General features: G+C 33.7%; 1 protein-coding gene across 1 annotated transcript; it reads left to right on the top strand.

Moving 5' to 3' along the window:
* The first annotated feature begins 6695 nt into the window (after window positions 1-6695).
* Window positions 6696-11077, top strand: LOC113496735 (cysteine proteinase 15A-like). The gene is made up of 5 exons (XM_026876054.1): window positions 6696-7192; window positions 7305-7440; window positions 8637-8692; window positions 10124-10264; window positions 10732-11077. Exons 1-5 carry the CDS (start codon window positions 6982-6984, stop codon window positions 10875-10877), a joined length of 690 nt encoding a protein of 229 aa, XP_026731855.1. The 5' UTR covers window positions 6696-6981; the 3' UTR covers window positions 10878-11077.
* The last annotated feature ends 4165 nt before the right edge of the window (window positions 11078-15242 follow it).

Below are 15242 nucleotides of genomic sequence, written 5' to 3'. Positions count from 1 at the left end.
ATATTACATCTTGAGTTATTTTCGTTCGCCTATTGAGTTATTTAATACCACTACAATAATTGTTCATGTGGCAAAATGGGGTTGAGATAATAATGGCGAAGTTTTTTATAGAGTGTCGTTTCTCCCACCACGCGACACAGTGGGCTTGTTAACACACTGAACGATCAACCAGTTGGGGACATGAAACCTGCGGAGACACTCCTTTCAGTATCTTAAGACTTCTAGAAAAGGTATACCAAGATTTGAGAACATCTGAAATCGTGTTGAGATTATAATTACGTTTATTGGTAGCTCCTACCACATTCATATTTGCAACTTCTTTAATCAAATTTTGATAACCCGTGGCAACATTGCAAGCAACGGAACAATTGAACATTTAGCCAAATTGAAATAATTAAAAAAAAACATGTAAAACACATAAGCATAATAACTCACATAGACATAATAATATAGCATACATTACAGCAGAAAACCAATCTGACTGACTAAAATACCTCAGAAAGACAGTCAAATAAAAGTGTACCTAATCGAAAACATTTATTTTAAAAACAGTGTCAAAAAGACGGCTTTAAAAACAATATATATGTACTTAGCGGTCTCCATTCCCGGGATTGAGTCTAGTCCGCTCACCTCCAACCCGCAACGCAGGAAGCAATGCCACGCATGAGCGACGCGACTGGACGTCGAGATAAAGGGATTTGCGCTTAATGCCTTGTTGTCCGTGAGTGTACCTAGAAATGAATGGCCTACGCCATCACCTCTTCGGCTTTTTTATTAACGTTTCAGAGCTGTTGAGCACCTGTTTTTGTTCGAACTTTATGTTGTTGCGATTGTGTTTTTTCAAGAGGTTATATTGTGTTGTGATTTAATAATGTGTGTCAATTTTTATGACGTATTTGCCATGCTAATGATTCCCTTGTACAGAATCGGCTTAACATATTAAGAATGGAATGGTTTCTCGTTAAGTACAATAATAATGCTATCCAAAGCCGGACTTGAAATAAAAATAAGCTATAGTTCTGCACCTTTTCAAACTTATACCATTTCCGAAGCGATGAAGTTTCTTTTTCATTTGAGATAACCTCCGGTCCGCTAATTATTCTATCTGCGAGAATTGCAGACTACTTACAATTGTTTCGAAGTTGCATTCTCCAGTGAAAAATTAAAAACCGCAGAGTGGGTGATGATGAAAGAAAAGGCATAATTAGCCTTTTTCAAATTACACTCAGCTAGTTTTTGCATTGTGCAGACTTATTTCGTTTATGAGAGTTTTTAATTTACATTCTTACTTTTTGAAATAGCGGCACCAACCGTATTTTGTTTTTTATTTTAAGTTTAAGGAGAACAAAGAAAATGTTCACTTCTCAATTATCCAAAGAAAAAACTCGCCACGTATAATTTTCTACTCAAGATAATGCAATTGCTTTTTACCGAGGAATTATGGAATTTACATCACAATTATCTTACCTCAAATTAATCTGTCCTCATCTATGCACGTACAAAAGCTGAAATGGGGTCAAATTATGACCCGAAAATATTAAAGCATAAATTTTATATGAGTTCATTAAATATAAAACTCTTATCGGCAATCCTTTAAAAGCATTTTAAGGCAATCTCAACTTTGAACTTAAACATTCAGCATTGCTCGTCGAGAAATGGAGTTCTCCGAAGAAAACTTATAGATTCACAATATCCTACTGAAGATTCATAAGTAAAATTTATAATAATAGAGAGGACTTGGTGTCTCTTGAAATTCTGCTTATATTTTAAACGCGATAGTTTGTGACGATGTATGGATTGATTTGTTATTCTTTCAAGCCAAAAAATCAGAACGTATTTTAATGTAACCCAGCACAGAGGTAGATGGCCCGAAATAATATATAGAACTTTCTTTATTCGACTTATAAATGGTTTTTTTTTAGCGGTAACAAAAATTAGTGTAGGTGACTACTAGTTCCACATTTTATCTCAATGCAAAAGTAACTTTGATCAACAGGAATGCTCTCTACAAATATAGAACTTTTAATCGCCTTACCGCGTTGGGCCAGCATCAATGCTTAACCTTTCAATTAATGAGGCTTTTGCATAGAAACAGGGGCATTTATAGGCGGGCATTATTATTTATTTAATTAGGTGTATTTTGTATAAACCAACTACTTACACGATGCTGATTAATTCTTTGATCAAAAGCGACGTTTAATCACATTATGCTCATTACCCGTGCGTGTGGCGCGACATCGCAGCTCTAGTTGGGCACCTCTGATATTTTCGGCTAAGTACTTCAATTTAATATATGATTATGTATAGTTTTCGACGATTCATGTATTTTTAAAGTTGTTCTACAAATAATAATGTTTTAAGAAGAAAAATGTATAAACTACTTTAAATAAAAAACTACTGTGCCAAACTTGATGAAATTTTGATGGAACCCTATTTCAGCAACTTAGTTCAGTAAAAAACAAAAGCCTTTTTTGTTGGGTTTAATATAAAGACTGGTCTAGACAATAAAGGGATAAACTAATTCATAATTACAGTAACATTTTTCATAGATATCCATCACAAACTGTTTTCAATCATAACGCAGCACTATAAACAGCAATAAACACTAAACTTTCGTTTGAATTTAATATTCATTGTTGTTTCCAAACAATCCTAAATAAATTCACCGTTTGTTTCATAAACTCGCCTCCTTGTCACATCTCAACTGTGTGTGTAAACACTACATTAACTCAGACAATGGCCACCAGACCTATTTTATTTCACCGCCTGTAGTTCATTTAAAACCGGATTAGAGTGACCATGATGTATGAAATGCAACGTATATTTATGAGCTTTCGGATTTAGTGCGAGAAGTGATGCCTCATAAGGTTTAGTCCTTTTTGGTTAGAGTTATGTGCGGGGGAAATGTAGACGAGTATGAAAGGAGGTTTTAATACAGGATGTGGCCTTTGGAGTTGTTTGTTTATGAATAAATTAGCTGTTGTCAGCGGCTCTGCCCACTACAATTTAAAAATTATCGTACATTGGGATAAAAATATCATATATGTAAATCTGGAGCGCGCGTGGCCACAAATCGTAATTGATGGAGAGGTCTCGAAGAGAAAGGCGGCGGCCTTTGCCCAGCTGTGGGATCTTAGACATAAATAAAAAAAATAGTGTAAATCCTGATCCATCTATGTACTAAATTTTGTCCGAATCAGTTCAGTGATTTTTGCGTGAAAGAGTAACAAACACCCATCCATACTTACAAACTTTTGCGTTAATAATATTAGTAAGATTTACCTAATGCATATTTTTATTTACCTACAATAATAATCGTGAACTAAGTTATCTATGAAATATCTTGCCCTAGGGTACTAATAGAGTCAACAGATTTCAAAACTTGTATTGCTTTAGGACTATGCAGATTGTATGAAACTTAATATAAAGTAATCAAAAACAACTACCAGGGTGGAAAACATTGAGCAATGTCAAAGAGTTCTTCACCTTAGTAAATTAATTTCAGCTGGATTTGAAACGTTTATTTGCCGATTATAGTTTCAAATATTTTTGGTCTGGTAAAGTAATTTTATCGTAATTCCAAAGTCATTAATATCAATTAAATTATAATATCATGCAATTGTTTAAATTTCGTTTTGTAGCAAAATAGAGAGGATAATTAATATTTTTACTAACGAAATACATTTAAATAGTATAACTAGAAAAAATAATAGTTTATTATGCTTGGGAGTCCTTTTTGAGTCGGATCGCCAGTGATATGACTGACACACAAAACGATCCTATTGTGATTCTAATTGAACGTTCAGAAGCCATTCGGGTAAGTAAGAACTTAAACATAAAAAAACTTACTGAAAAAAATGTAAATATAAAAAAAAAGAATCACAATATTTCCCATTAAATATTATGAACTACTGCAATCATAGTCAGTCTACAACGCCAGCGCAAGTACAATTAATTCCGCGTTGAAATATTTTAAAATTAATTATAGACTCGCTCGGGGCGAAACAGACTGTTAACACTTTAACACAAACTCCTTTGTGATTTACTTGTACGATGTTATTAAATATAGTGGTAAATTAATTTTAAGGTCGGTGTACACGGGCAAAAATGAAGTACCTAAAGTCTTGGGCAGTTATTGTTGTAAGGGAAAATAAATGTTATTATTAAATATACAACTAGGCAAATGACAAAGTTTGTCCTTTTTGGGATGTATTCAGTGATATACATGCTATATAGGTACCTACACTATAACGAAACTAGGTACTTATTTGAAAGTATTTTTTAAAAAGTTTGTATGACATTTTGCATGTGAAAACGTAATATTATGGCAACTTTGCATTGATAAATAAATATTGGAGTTTGAAAGTGGCCACATCTAGTCAGCCTTTAAATGTCTCTTAAAAAACGACAGCCAGCTAAAAAAAGCAGTTTTAGAAAGATCTTTAAAATGAATTCTTGTTTAAGAACTAAATACGTAATAACGTTGATGTGGGGACAGAGTAAAAACAAACGTCAAACTAATTAACATTTTTCTTAAGGACCTCATTACGAGCTCGCGTCGTCACGTACTTTACAAAAGGGCGTAAGTCACTTGATTAACTTCTTCAAATCGCGCGGGACCAGTCCCTGTACTATCTACACTTAAAACTTCTCTGCTGACAGTGTGAAAGCAAGATGGCGCTATATCACTGCATAGCCCCATCTCGCTTTTACAACAGCGAGATTAATGCCAAAGTAAATGGTGGTAAGTGGGCTGAAGCTAACTTAACATTGTATTCGAAGCACGTAACAACTATTGAACCAAATTAGATTGAGTTTTTACGGTTTAGAATAAAAACAAGTGAAGCGATTTATTAAGATTTTATTAGCACTATAGTCAAAATAACAAAGAAAATAGTGTCATCTAAAATAAGGTTAAGGATTTAAGTCCAAATTCGAGAACTAAGTTGTTTCTTTTTTGAAAGGTTGAATTCTTTTGACATAAAATTATTATCACTCCAATCACTAACTTATGCAATAATAAAAAAGAAACACATTTACTGATGCAAGTAACATGACCATTATTAACCACTAAATTTACACCAAAATATAATATACACAATTTATTAATAACTATTTTAACAACGTAACCTCAACATTTCAAAATAACTTCAGATTCTTCGGAATCCGAAATCGATTTGCTTACAACTCGAGCGCCAAGGGACCATCGCAATAATTGCCATTACTTAACCCGCAGATACAAGTTGTGGTCGCCAAGCACCCCGATTAGCAATAACAGGTATATCTCTAAGGATTCGATTGAACTGTTATAGTATCATCAGGGTTGAGACTTAATATGGCCAATGGACAAAATTACTTCTCTCTGAGTGCTAACGCTCAACAGTAATTCAAATGTGTTGAACTGATAAGTCAAAGAAAAATTTCCTGTCGAATAGGCCTGCCATTATAAAATTAATAGATTTAAAAAATCTTAACACCCACGTTTTTAAATGATTGCAATGCATTCAAATTTTATTAAAATCGGTCTAGTGGTTTTTATACTTGTAAATTGCATTGCCATCGGGTTTAAACCTACCATGAAAATTTTAGCCTGCCTGCCTATCGGGAAGTGCCTCAAAATTGAATTGAAGTGAATAAAAACGTGGAAAATACCAGTCTACTGCGAGTAGGACATGGATACAGTGGTTTCCATTAAAAAGGGTATCGATATACAAATCCTGTTAATAAATCTAGAAAAATAATAATCTTTGCTTAGTTCTAATCTTTATTTTTAGTCAAAAAGACTGCAGAAATACGTCATCTGTGTAAATTTTACTGTGTAGCTATCACGCTTTATGACGTGGCCTGTTGACAAACAGACGGACAGCGGAGCCTCAGTATTACAGTTGCCGTTTTACTCTTTATTATGTAGTATGTTTGGTAAATTATCAAATCTAAACCTCGTCTTTTGATTTTTGTACTCTATTTTGAATATTAAGTGTTTTTAACCCACTCAGAGTTCAAATCGAAGACTATCAAAACAATTTGCCAGCAAATACAAAATCGATAGTGTTCTTACTTTCATGAATGTTCATTCTGATTAACAAACCGATTGAACTATCGGCTGATATCAATTTGTAGTTGCGAGGGCTTTTAGGTCAAATCTTACAAACTAAATTAGAAACAGTTCTTGATATTCAATGAACTTACGGTCAATGGCTTTTCATTCAAATGTCTGTCGGAAGGTACCTGAAAACCACAAGGCTTGAGATTGGTTTAAATTATCAGTCGTCTATTTCTATACCAATATAATTTATTAACTTACCATAAAATTTGAATATTTGTTTTCTATACCATTCATGTAATGGATATCTAGTTAAATGCAAATCTATTAATGAACAATTTAAAATACGTACAACCCTAATCCCTCTTCAAATGCTTGTAGTAGAAGTTAAATTGATCAATTAAAACTTGCGCGAAACGTCTCAAAGATAGCTTTGAAGTCGCTTCAAATGGTCGCACTATCTAAGTGGCTATATTTTTCATTTTGTTTTATTGGCCAGCCAATAAACCTTTTTTGATGTTTATTGAGCCGATCAACACTTGGATGTTATTCAATATTAAAGAGGCCAGACTTAAAAGCAATTTATTTCGAAATATTTCATCATATATTATTAAAAATCAGTCAATATTTTGCTCATTTTACGCACATAATTCAATGTGACATCGCCTAATGAGTGTAAAAATTCGAGCGTCAAAGTAACAAAAAACAAATTGCATGCTTCGAAATTACGATAACGATTATAAATAAAATGTAATACAAATGAAATTTTAAATATTTAAACACATTCGCGCTATGTCAAGCGTTCGGGACACTACAACTCAAAGGGTCGTAAAAAAACTGTAAAACATTGAATAGCATGGATGCTTGCAAAAAGAGTTTCGCATTTAAAAAGTAGATTTCTGACGAGCAATTCATTCCTCTGCTATTAAAACTGCGAAATGTTGCGAGTCGCTGTGTTTTTGTTTTTCCTACAGGAATATAATTGTTATTTAGTTTCGCTTCCAAATGTGTCTCATGCAGTGAGTTCTTTGAGTAGACCTATAAACCGTGGGGATGCACCAGAATATTTCGATTGGAGGGACAAACATATGGTGTCTCCCGTAAAAGATCAGGGGACGTGTGCAGCATGCTGGGCATTCAGTACAGTTGGTAACGTTTTAAATTCCATCTAGCTTTTCTCTGTGCTCCCAAAGACATGGAACAGAAGATTGATATTACATTTGTTTTGCAAACTTTAAAATAAGTAATGTAATATTTCCAGCGGCAATAGAGAGTCATCTAAAAATTTATCGGAATGTGGAATTAACTTTGTCGGAGCAGTTTCTGCTTGATTGTGAAGAATATCCTGGCGGAGGCAAACGGGGCTGCAAGGCTTCAAGCATCATCGAGGTATTTGCGTGAGTAGAACCAATCTTAACATAAAACTACTCTGCGCTCTACAAAATACTGTGAGCTATCACAAAGAAAGTAAGACACCTCATTCTGTTTATAACATCTAGATTACTGAATGCATGAAATCGAAGAAAAAATAATCAAATGTTCCTGCTGCTTTTAAATTCACGTATAGTACGAGTACGAGATATGGGTACGATCATTAGCGTATGTTCTTGCTTCCACACAACATAAAAACCACGGCCATTATTTTCTTTGTCGTCCTAATGGTTCTAAAAGCGACGCCCAAAGTCAGTGTTGTACTGCGACGGTGCAGAAAAGTCATGGCGTGTTAAAAAGGGAATGTCAGTCATATCGAAAAAATACAAAAGCGTTGCTAAGTGCTCCTAGGTATTAGGAAAAACTGTTTACTATTGTCATGAAATTTGAATGTTTAAATTGAAACAAGTACCTAGTGCAGCATCTAGAAAGGAAAAAAAAACAGAAGAAACTTTTGTTTCAAAAAAAGAAAACGACTCCCGCAGAAAGGAATTAAAGTTAACACCACGTCTAGTAATATTATTGCATTTGTGAGAAAGAGATTTGTGAAAAGACTCTACGCCATGTAATGCGCCATCATGTATTCCATCCTACTAACCTACTAGTCCTACTAATACTATAGACGAGAAAGTTTGTATGCGTGGATGTATGGATGTTTGTTCCTCTTTCACACAAAAACCATTGAACCATTATAACCAGGATCAATACATAGGATAGTTTTTATCTCGATATTGTGTTGCCATGGGATAATTTCGATTTGTAGCAGACGGGCCCGGGAGCAACAGCTACTTTCCAATAATATGACTTTTTTCGAAGATCAACAGTCATTACAGAGTCCCATGTTGATGCACAACACTTACAAACGGCGAACACGTACAATCGACAATGCTCTCCAATATAGATAAGGGTACTTGTACCGCGCATGTGCGAGAACTCGCATGAATGTTAAAAATGTTGGCACGTGATGTTTATCACCACTCCAATGTGGAGAATGGTCTAAATAATAAATTTATATAGCTTGCTGCTAAGTTAATAGTATTCTGTATTCATTTGTTTTACGTGGGCAAGTAGTTTTAATTGGGAAACAAAATCTGCCTGGCAAATAAGGGATTCTAATAACTTGAAAGAGGTTTACTCATGATTCATTTACTACGCTATTTAGCCTTCACGCCTGCAAGAGCCTTACTCTTCGAGGTGATAGCAGGTTTCCAGGTTTCAGTAAGTTTATCAGTCACCAAAAGTGAAGAGATTGTAATAAGTTGAAAATACAACCACTACATTCGGAGTATGATGAAATTAATTATGTTCCTTCTTTAATTATATGAACGTTTTTCTGATAACAGTCTACTCACGTGCACTTATTGTCAACGAGCGGCTAGTTTCGTACACAAACGGATTCTCACAACATGACTCACGAATCCGTTGAGTCCGTGTGTCATCGTACTGTAACGTCATTAAATAGAAAATTGAATTATTCACAGATGATGTATTTCTGTTGTCTCTATAACAAAAATCATTAAAATAAAAAAGGAACAATGGGCAATAATTTTTTATGTCGATTTCTACAAAACTTGAACAATTTCACTTCGTACTAAGTTTTATTTGATTAGATAAAAAGCTAAAACAATCTTTTAATTTATTATACATACGTAGTAACAACTACAAATAAAATATGAATCCGTTTAAAATCATTAAAATCGAATTCCATATTGGTTTTTTCTTTGCTTTGAATTTATTCAGTAAACAACAATTTATGTTTTTCAATCGGGATTAAGTGAAAGCGTCGAGTGCAATTAGTTTACCAAGCATCCAAATACATAAGGCTTACAGAGATTTAAAATACTACTGGATTTAGTATTTAACCTAAAAACTATGATAACATTTTAAATAAATATTTATTTTCAATTTGAATCGATTTTCTTAACAAATATTTACCCCAATATAAAAAGGCAAAAGATTAATTTTAAACATTGTTCAGATGTTTTCAATCGTCGTCTCCAAAATCAAACTACTTTATTTGCTTTGAATGCGTAGTTCTTAAGAACAAAAGAGGAAAGCTTGATGCTCTTATTTTGAAATTTTACATTATGAACAAAATATAAATAAGGCAACTGCACGGATAGCCAAGTGGTTGAGGTCATCACGCCAAACCCACTGTGCGCGACGTGTCGTTGGCTCGATCCCCGCGTAGGACAAGCATTTGTGTGATCCACAAATGCTTGTTCTGAGTCTGGGTGTACTTGTTCATGTGAATTGTATGTTTGTAAAACTCCCCGCGACACAAGGATAAAATTCCTTAGTGCGGGAGTCGTAAAAAAAGGCCTTTTGACAAAAGTCAAATGGAGGTTTGATAGTGCATTTGTGGAAGAGTGACTAAGTTCAACGCCAGATAGAGTGCTGTTTAGCTTCCACAGACAACAGACTTTCTGAACTGACTTTCTCAAATGTTCAAAGTTTCTAAAGATCAAGCACAAAAACCAATAAAATCTAAAATATCATTCATGTTGGGAAGAACCTGCAAGGAAGAAGTGAAAATTAAATGCTTATAAAAAATATACTAATAGTATTTCATAGGTCTCAGAAGAGACCATACTTAAGGCTTTAATTTAACTGCCTTACAAATACAAATTACGTTGAAATATAATTGAGTATTCTTATTCTATTTCTTTACAGCAATTAATTCGGCTTCCATGGCTGATTATTCCGGAGGCATTGACGAACCAACGCCTGAAAAGTGCGACCCCAAACGGTTGAACCACGCTGTTCTCATTGTCGGCTACAATGTTTATGGTACATTTTTATTATTATTCATCCTATATCCCATACATTTCTCTTTCAAAACACGCGTCCCTCTGTCAAAAGATTTTTGTCAATTGTAGGCTAATAATAATAGATTAAATACCGTTTTCAATCTGCTGTTTCAGTCTAAATCAGGAATAATTTTCTCTTCACAATTTGTACAATGCTATAAATTATCCAAGAATTAATCAAAAAATTCAGTCACTGAAAGGCTTATTCATTTATTAAATCCCCTGCCCTTATCCCAATTATCACTAGAACTTGGCGCAACATCTCTTCTTCTTCCATACCTTTCTATCCGACGTCATCTCACAAGACACACTCTTTGCAGCCAAATTGTCTTTTACACAATCCATCCATCATGTCCTTGATCGTTCTCTTCCCCTATATCCATCCACATCCATGCTCAAGACCTTCCTCACCACATGATGAAATGAAAAACTCTATCTTTCTTTCAGTATCGAACACTGGAGTGCATACACCTTACTGGATCATAAAAAACTCGTGGGGGCTTGGTTTCGGCGACCACGGGTTCTATTACTTAGTACGCGGCCGGAATGCGTGTGGCATCGCGTCAGATGTTAGCTTTCCCTATGTCGAATAAACTAATAGGTTTTTAATGGCTTATCGTTTTACCTTAATTGGTCTTCACTGACAATTATCCTGTTAATAAAATGATATTATTTATTCTGTAAGTAGAATATCACCCCTTCGATTGGTTTCTTTTTTTTTTTTGAGTACGTTGAAAACGAAGTTTGATATTTCACTTTTCTGACTCTTCAAAGTCCAGACAAATGCTGAAATGTAAGTGTAAAAGGTTATTTAATTTAAAAAATTCGTTAATTGCAGTATCATTAACTAAAGAAATTTTATTTTATGAGACATAATTTTTCAAAATTAATACAAAAAGGAGAGTTTAATAAAAACTTATTTTACGTAAATTTTGCAAAGTCTTTACGTAACACACCCTGTCTAACATTCTTCAGTATTTATCTTATAGACCAAAGATTTTATTTATTAGCAAGTAATGTAAAATGTCTTATAAAATATTCAAACAAATCGCTTCACAGAACCCAGCTCTAATTACGTATGAGAGCGAGCTGGGCATACTGAACACGTACCAATCCCCTCAGATATGAAACTCTACATGTTACTAATGTAGTTATGAAGTCGCTGTAACTCTGTTAGCTCTCCGAGATAAATACTACGACTTCGTATATTGAATTACGATTTACACCCGAGGAATTCTCAAATTAATTCAAATAGTTTACTTTAGGTTTTTTTAAGCATTTTATAACTGGCTTCTTTAATTATAACGTCGCGACCAAGTAATCGCCTCTTTTTAAGATTATGTAGTAGGTTTTGTGTTCTAAATAAAAAAAGGTCAAATGCGAGTTTCGCATTTCGATATTGTGAATCTAAGTGACACTTAGGTTTTGTATTGTAAAGCTTAAGAAAAAATGCAACTCTCCAAATTTATGACCGACACAAAAAAACCGAGATGTAAGTAAGAATATTCGACTACAGTCAATGTGAAGAAAATGAACTACAATTATTTTAAATAAAAAACAAGTTTTTATAAATATTTTATTTCTAAATAAATATTTGATTTCAAAGCAATAGGTTTTCGATTCAGACGTCCCCAATCTCATTAACATTCGAGAGGGCATTGGCCAAACACTTCGATTAATAAGTGAATGTACTAATGACAGGATGAAGGTTACTTCAACATGTTTGAATATTTTAAAGGTCCATGAGACCACTAAACCAGTAAAGCAGTGTAGGTCAAAATTGAGAAATACTTCTACAGAACTTCTTCAGAACATAAATAGAGTGATTCCAGATTATTCCAGAGATAAATAGTTCCTAATGTGCCCATATGGAGACTAACAGGGCAACCAGGTACCCATGACAAACAATACAGTTACAATCAGTTAAAATACAGTCACAAATAATGTTATGTGGCTGAGAACTGACGAAAAAAATGAAAAATCATCTTTGTAAATTCTGAGATTATTTAAAAACTTTACGTCTTTATAATTAAGACTACAGATAACAGCGAACACACGTTTCGACTAAAACAAGAATGTCAAAAACAATTGAAATGTATTACAACGACTACTCCACACAAAATTCTCTTGCACATAAATTGTAAATATCTAATATTTGAAACTTTGACAGGTGGCCAAGATTTATGTCCTCTAACTGTACACAGGATTTAGAATTCAATGACCAACCTGTACGTAGATATTTTGTAGACAATATTGCACAACTGAATAACTATCTGAATAAACATTTGTAAGTAATATTATTGCGGATGAGGAAGCGAGATAGAGCACTGCACGATGTAGAGTGTCGTCTTGCATCTTTACAATAGGGATGATGAATGGGTATAAAAAGAAAAAATCTCATTAGTCCCTCAATTAGATAATTGAAAAGTATGAGACACGTATTTTTTCCTTTTTCAGAAAAACTAGAATGACAAAGATTAACTGCTTTAAAGTTTAGGAGAGGGGGCTTGTGACGTAACTATAGAGTAAAATTTATACTCAATCGTGACGTCACGCGTAAGTTTCATTCACTGTAATTTGGTCAATTTATGTTTGCGGGACAAATTAAAAAATACGTATCCATTGTTATACAAAAATCTACAATACGGACACTGCAAAAAAGAATTGTCATCATCCCTATTGCAATGATATTAGTTAAAGAGGTGTTGATGGCTACGCATTAAGTTTAGAGAGGTGCTAGCGATATGTATAAGAAAATACTAGGAAACGTACTTTAAAATAATGTTAAATATTTAATAAGAGTAGCTATTTAAAGGAATGTGAGTTTTTTTATATTTTAACTTGAGTTTCATTCTTAGCTGAATTCAGGGTTGTAAGTGGCCTAATAAATAGGTTTCTGTAAACAGTATTTTAGCTCTACATTTCTGAGAGAGTTAGTACAGTATTCTGTCATAATTTTGTCCAAAAAATAATTTGCCTTTTTAGTTTTTAGTATAATTCATGAAAATCCACGAGATTGTGTTTTCCAGCAATAAATATGTAATTACGTATTTCATAATCCTGAATCTGCGATTATAAAATTCACATCTGTTCAGTATAAAGTTTCATGTTTCATTTACAAACACGGCATATTCACCATTTCGGTGATATTAAAATAAAAATGCATATTCATAACAACACTAATGGAATCGTGAGGAGAAAATTTGTGTTTTAAATATAAAGGTGTTGCACCTTTATATTTAAAACAAAACGTTAGGACGGTATCACAAACATCTTAATTAAAACGGCGAAAGTTTAATAAAGCGAGTTAAAAGTTGGTGCGGTAACAGTCATAGTTAACTGAGTCAGTTAGTTGAACTTAAGTAAGCGAATTTAATTAATGATGTATCAAGAGGAGGTCGTGGTTAAGGTACAACTGGACCGTTGATCATATGTTAAGCTACGCTTGATGCGGCCGGTCCGTAGATGGGAGATCATCTATGTCATAAAAAGTTCCTCCGTGTTTTGGAAGGTACGTTAAATTGTTGTTTAAGTCTGACAACCAGTCTTGCAAAGGGTTATCGTGTTGCCTAGATAATTGGGTTGAGGGGGTCAAATAGACAGTCACTCTTTGTAAAACAATGGTACTTAGCTGCATCCGTTTAGACTGGGAGTCGAAGCCGATATAGTTTGGAAAAGGATAAGCTAATGATGAATTAATGATATAGTATTAAAAATAATTTACATGATTGCTTATTGCTCGTGATTGAAATTTACATCGGGTTGTCGTGAAATCTGTTTTCCAGGACTCGGTATTTGTTATGCTCGGAATGTTTCAGGTTAATATATAGAGTATGTACATTCCTGTGATTGTCACTTGTAACATTTTATTGATAAAACATTTTATTTATCCTTTCAGTGGTGCCTGTGATTATCCTCCACAACGCCACACAATTACCACCTCATAAAATTTACTACTTAATAATATTTATAACAGTACAGTTTAATCAAATTAACATGGACCTGTGTTCTTATGTAAGGTCTAAATTCTTCTGTTTTTTTTTCTTTATCGTTAATTACAATCTTAGTCTCGGGAATCAATCTCAGACAAAAAAAAAACACTATCGAAAACCTAGCTCACACTACTGTACTATAAAAGACGAAAACAATTCCAATTTTAAAGAAATAGAACCCAATTCTATCCCACAAAAATCAGTGTGGGCAGTTAGACAATTCATAAATCAATTGCTTTTCTGTGGCGGTCTCCAGGGAGTTATCCTGGTTCATGATGAGGGTAGGGTTTGTCCCTATTGGAGGTAAAGGCCCGATGTGACGAGATTGAATGGTCACCAATCAAGTAAAACTTATGAAATTGATTGAAGTGACAGTTCGTATGAAATATGTTGCATTATATATTTTTTTGTAGATAGAGATGGTATAAAAAATAAAGCAAAATGTAGGGTCCATATTGTTGGCAAACGTGACGCAAAGTTTTTGGAGAGAGGAAGAGGACTGAATAGCAACATTATACTTAAAATATGTAGTTTCGTTATAAATTAAATTATTAAGTGATTCATTGTCTACATGATATACATATTTATGTTCACGTTTATAGGGCTAACATATACAAAGTTTTGTATTTCATCATATTTTTTTCAAATTACAAAACAATCTGAAAGGATTAGAATCTGTATAGAAAACTGTTATTATTACCAGCCAGAAGGCTTAGATAATGTCACATCGCATTATGACAAAATCAACTAGAAATATACAAATGTTTTGGAACGACATGCCTTTTTCCACGAGTGTCGTGACTCGGACATTTTAGTTCAATACGTTTGATCGATTCGTCAACAACGCTCGGGGAATTGAGACTTTTCTCCAGGCTTTTTTACTTAATTTTGTCTCATTATGACGGATCACCGGGACTATCAGCATCTTTTTCTCAAAATTTAAGTGTTTTTTGATACTGTTCTGAA

This window comes from Trichoplusia ni, chromosome 8 (genome assembly GCF_003590095.1).
Source record: "Trichoplusia ni isolate ovarian cell line Hi5 chromosome 8, tn1, whole genome shotgun sequence".
NCBI lineage: Eukaryota > Metazoa > Arthropoda > Insecta > Lepidoptera > Noctuidae > Trichoplusia > Trichoplusia ni.
Note: the sequence above shows the minus strand (reverse complement) of the source record. Positions and strands in the feature narration are given on the sequence as shown.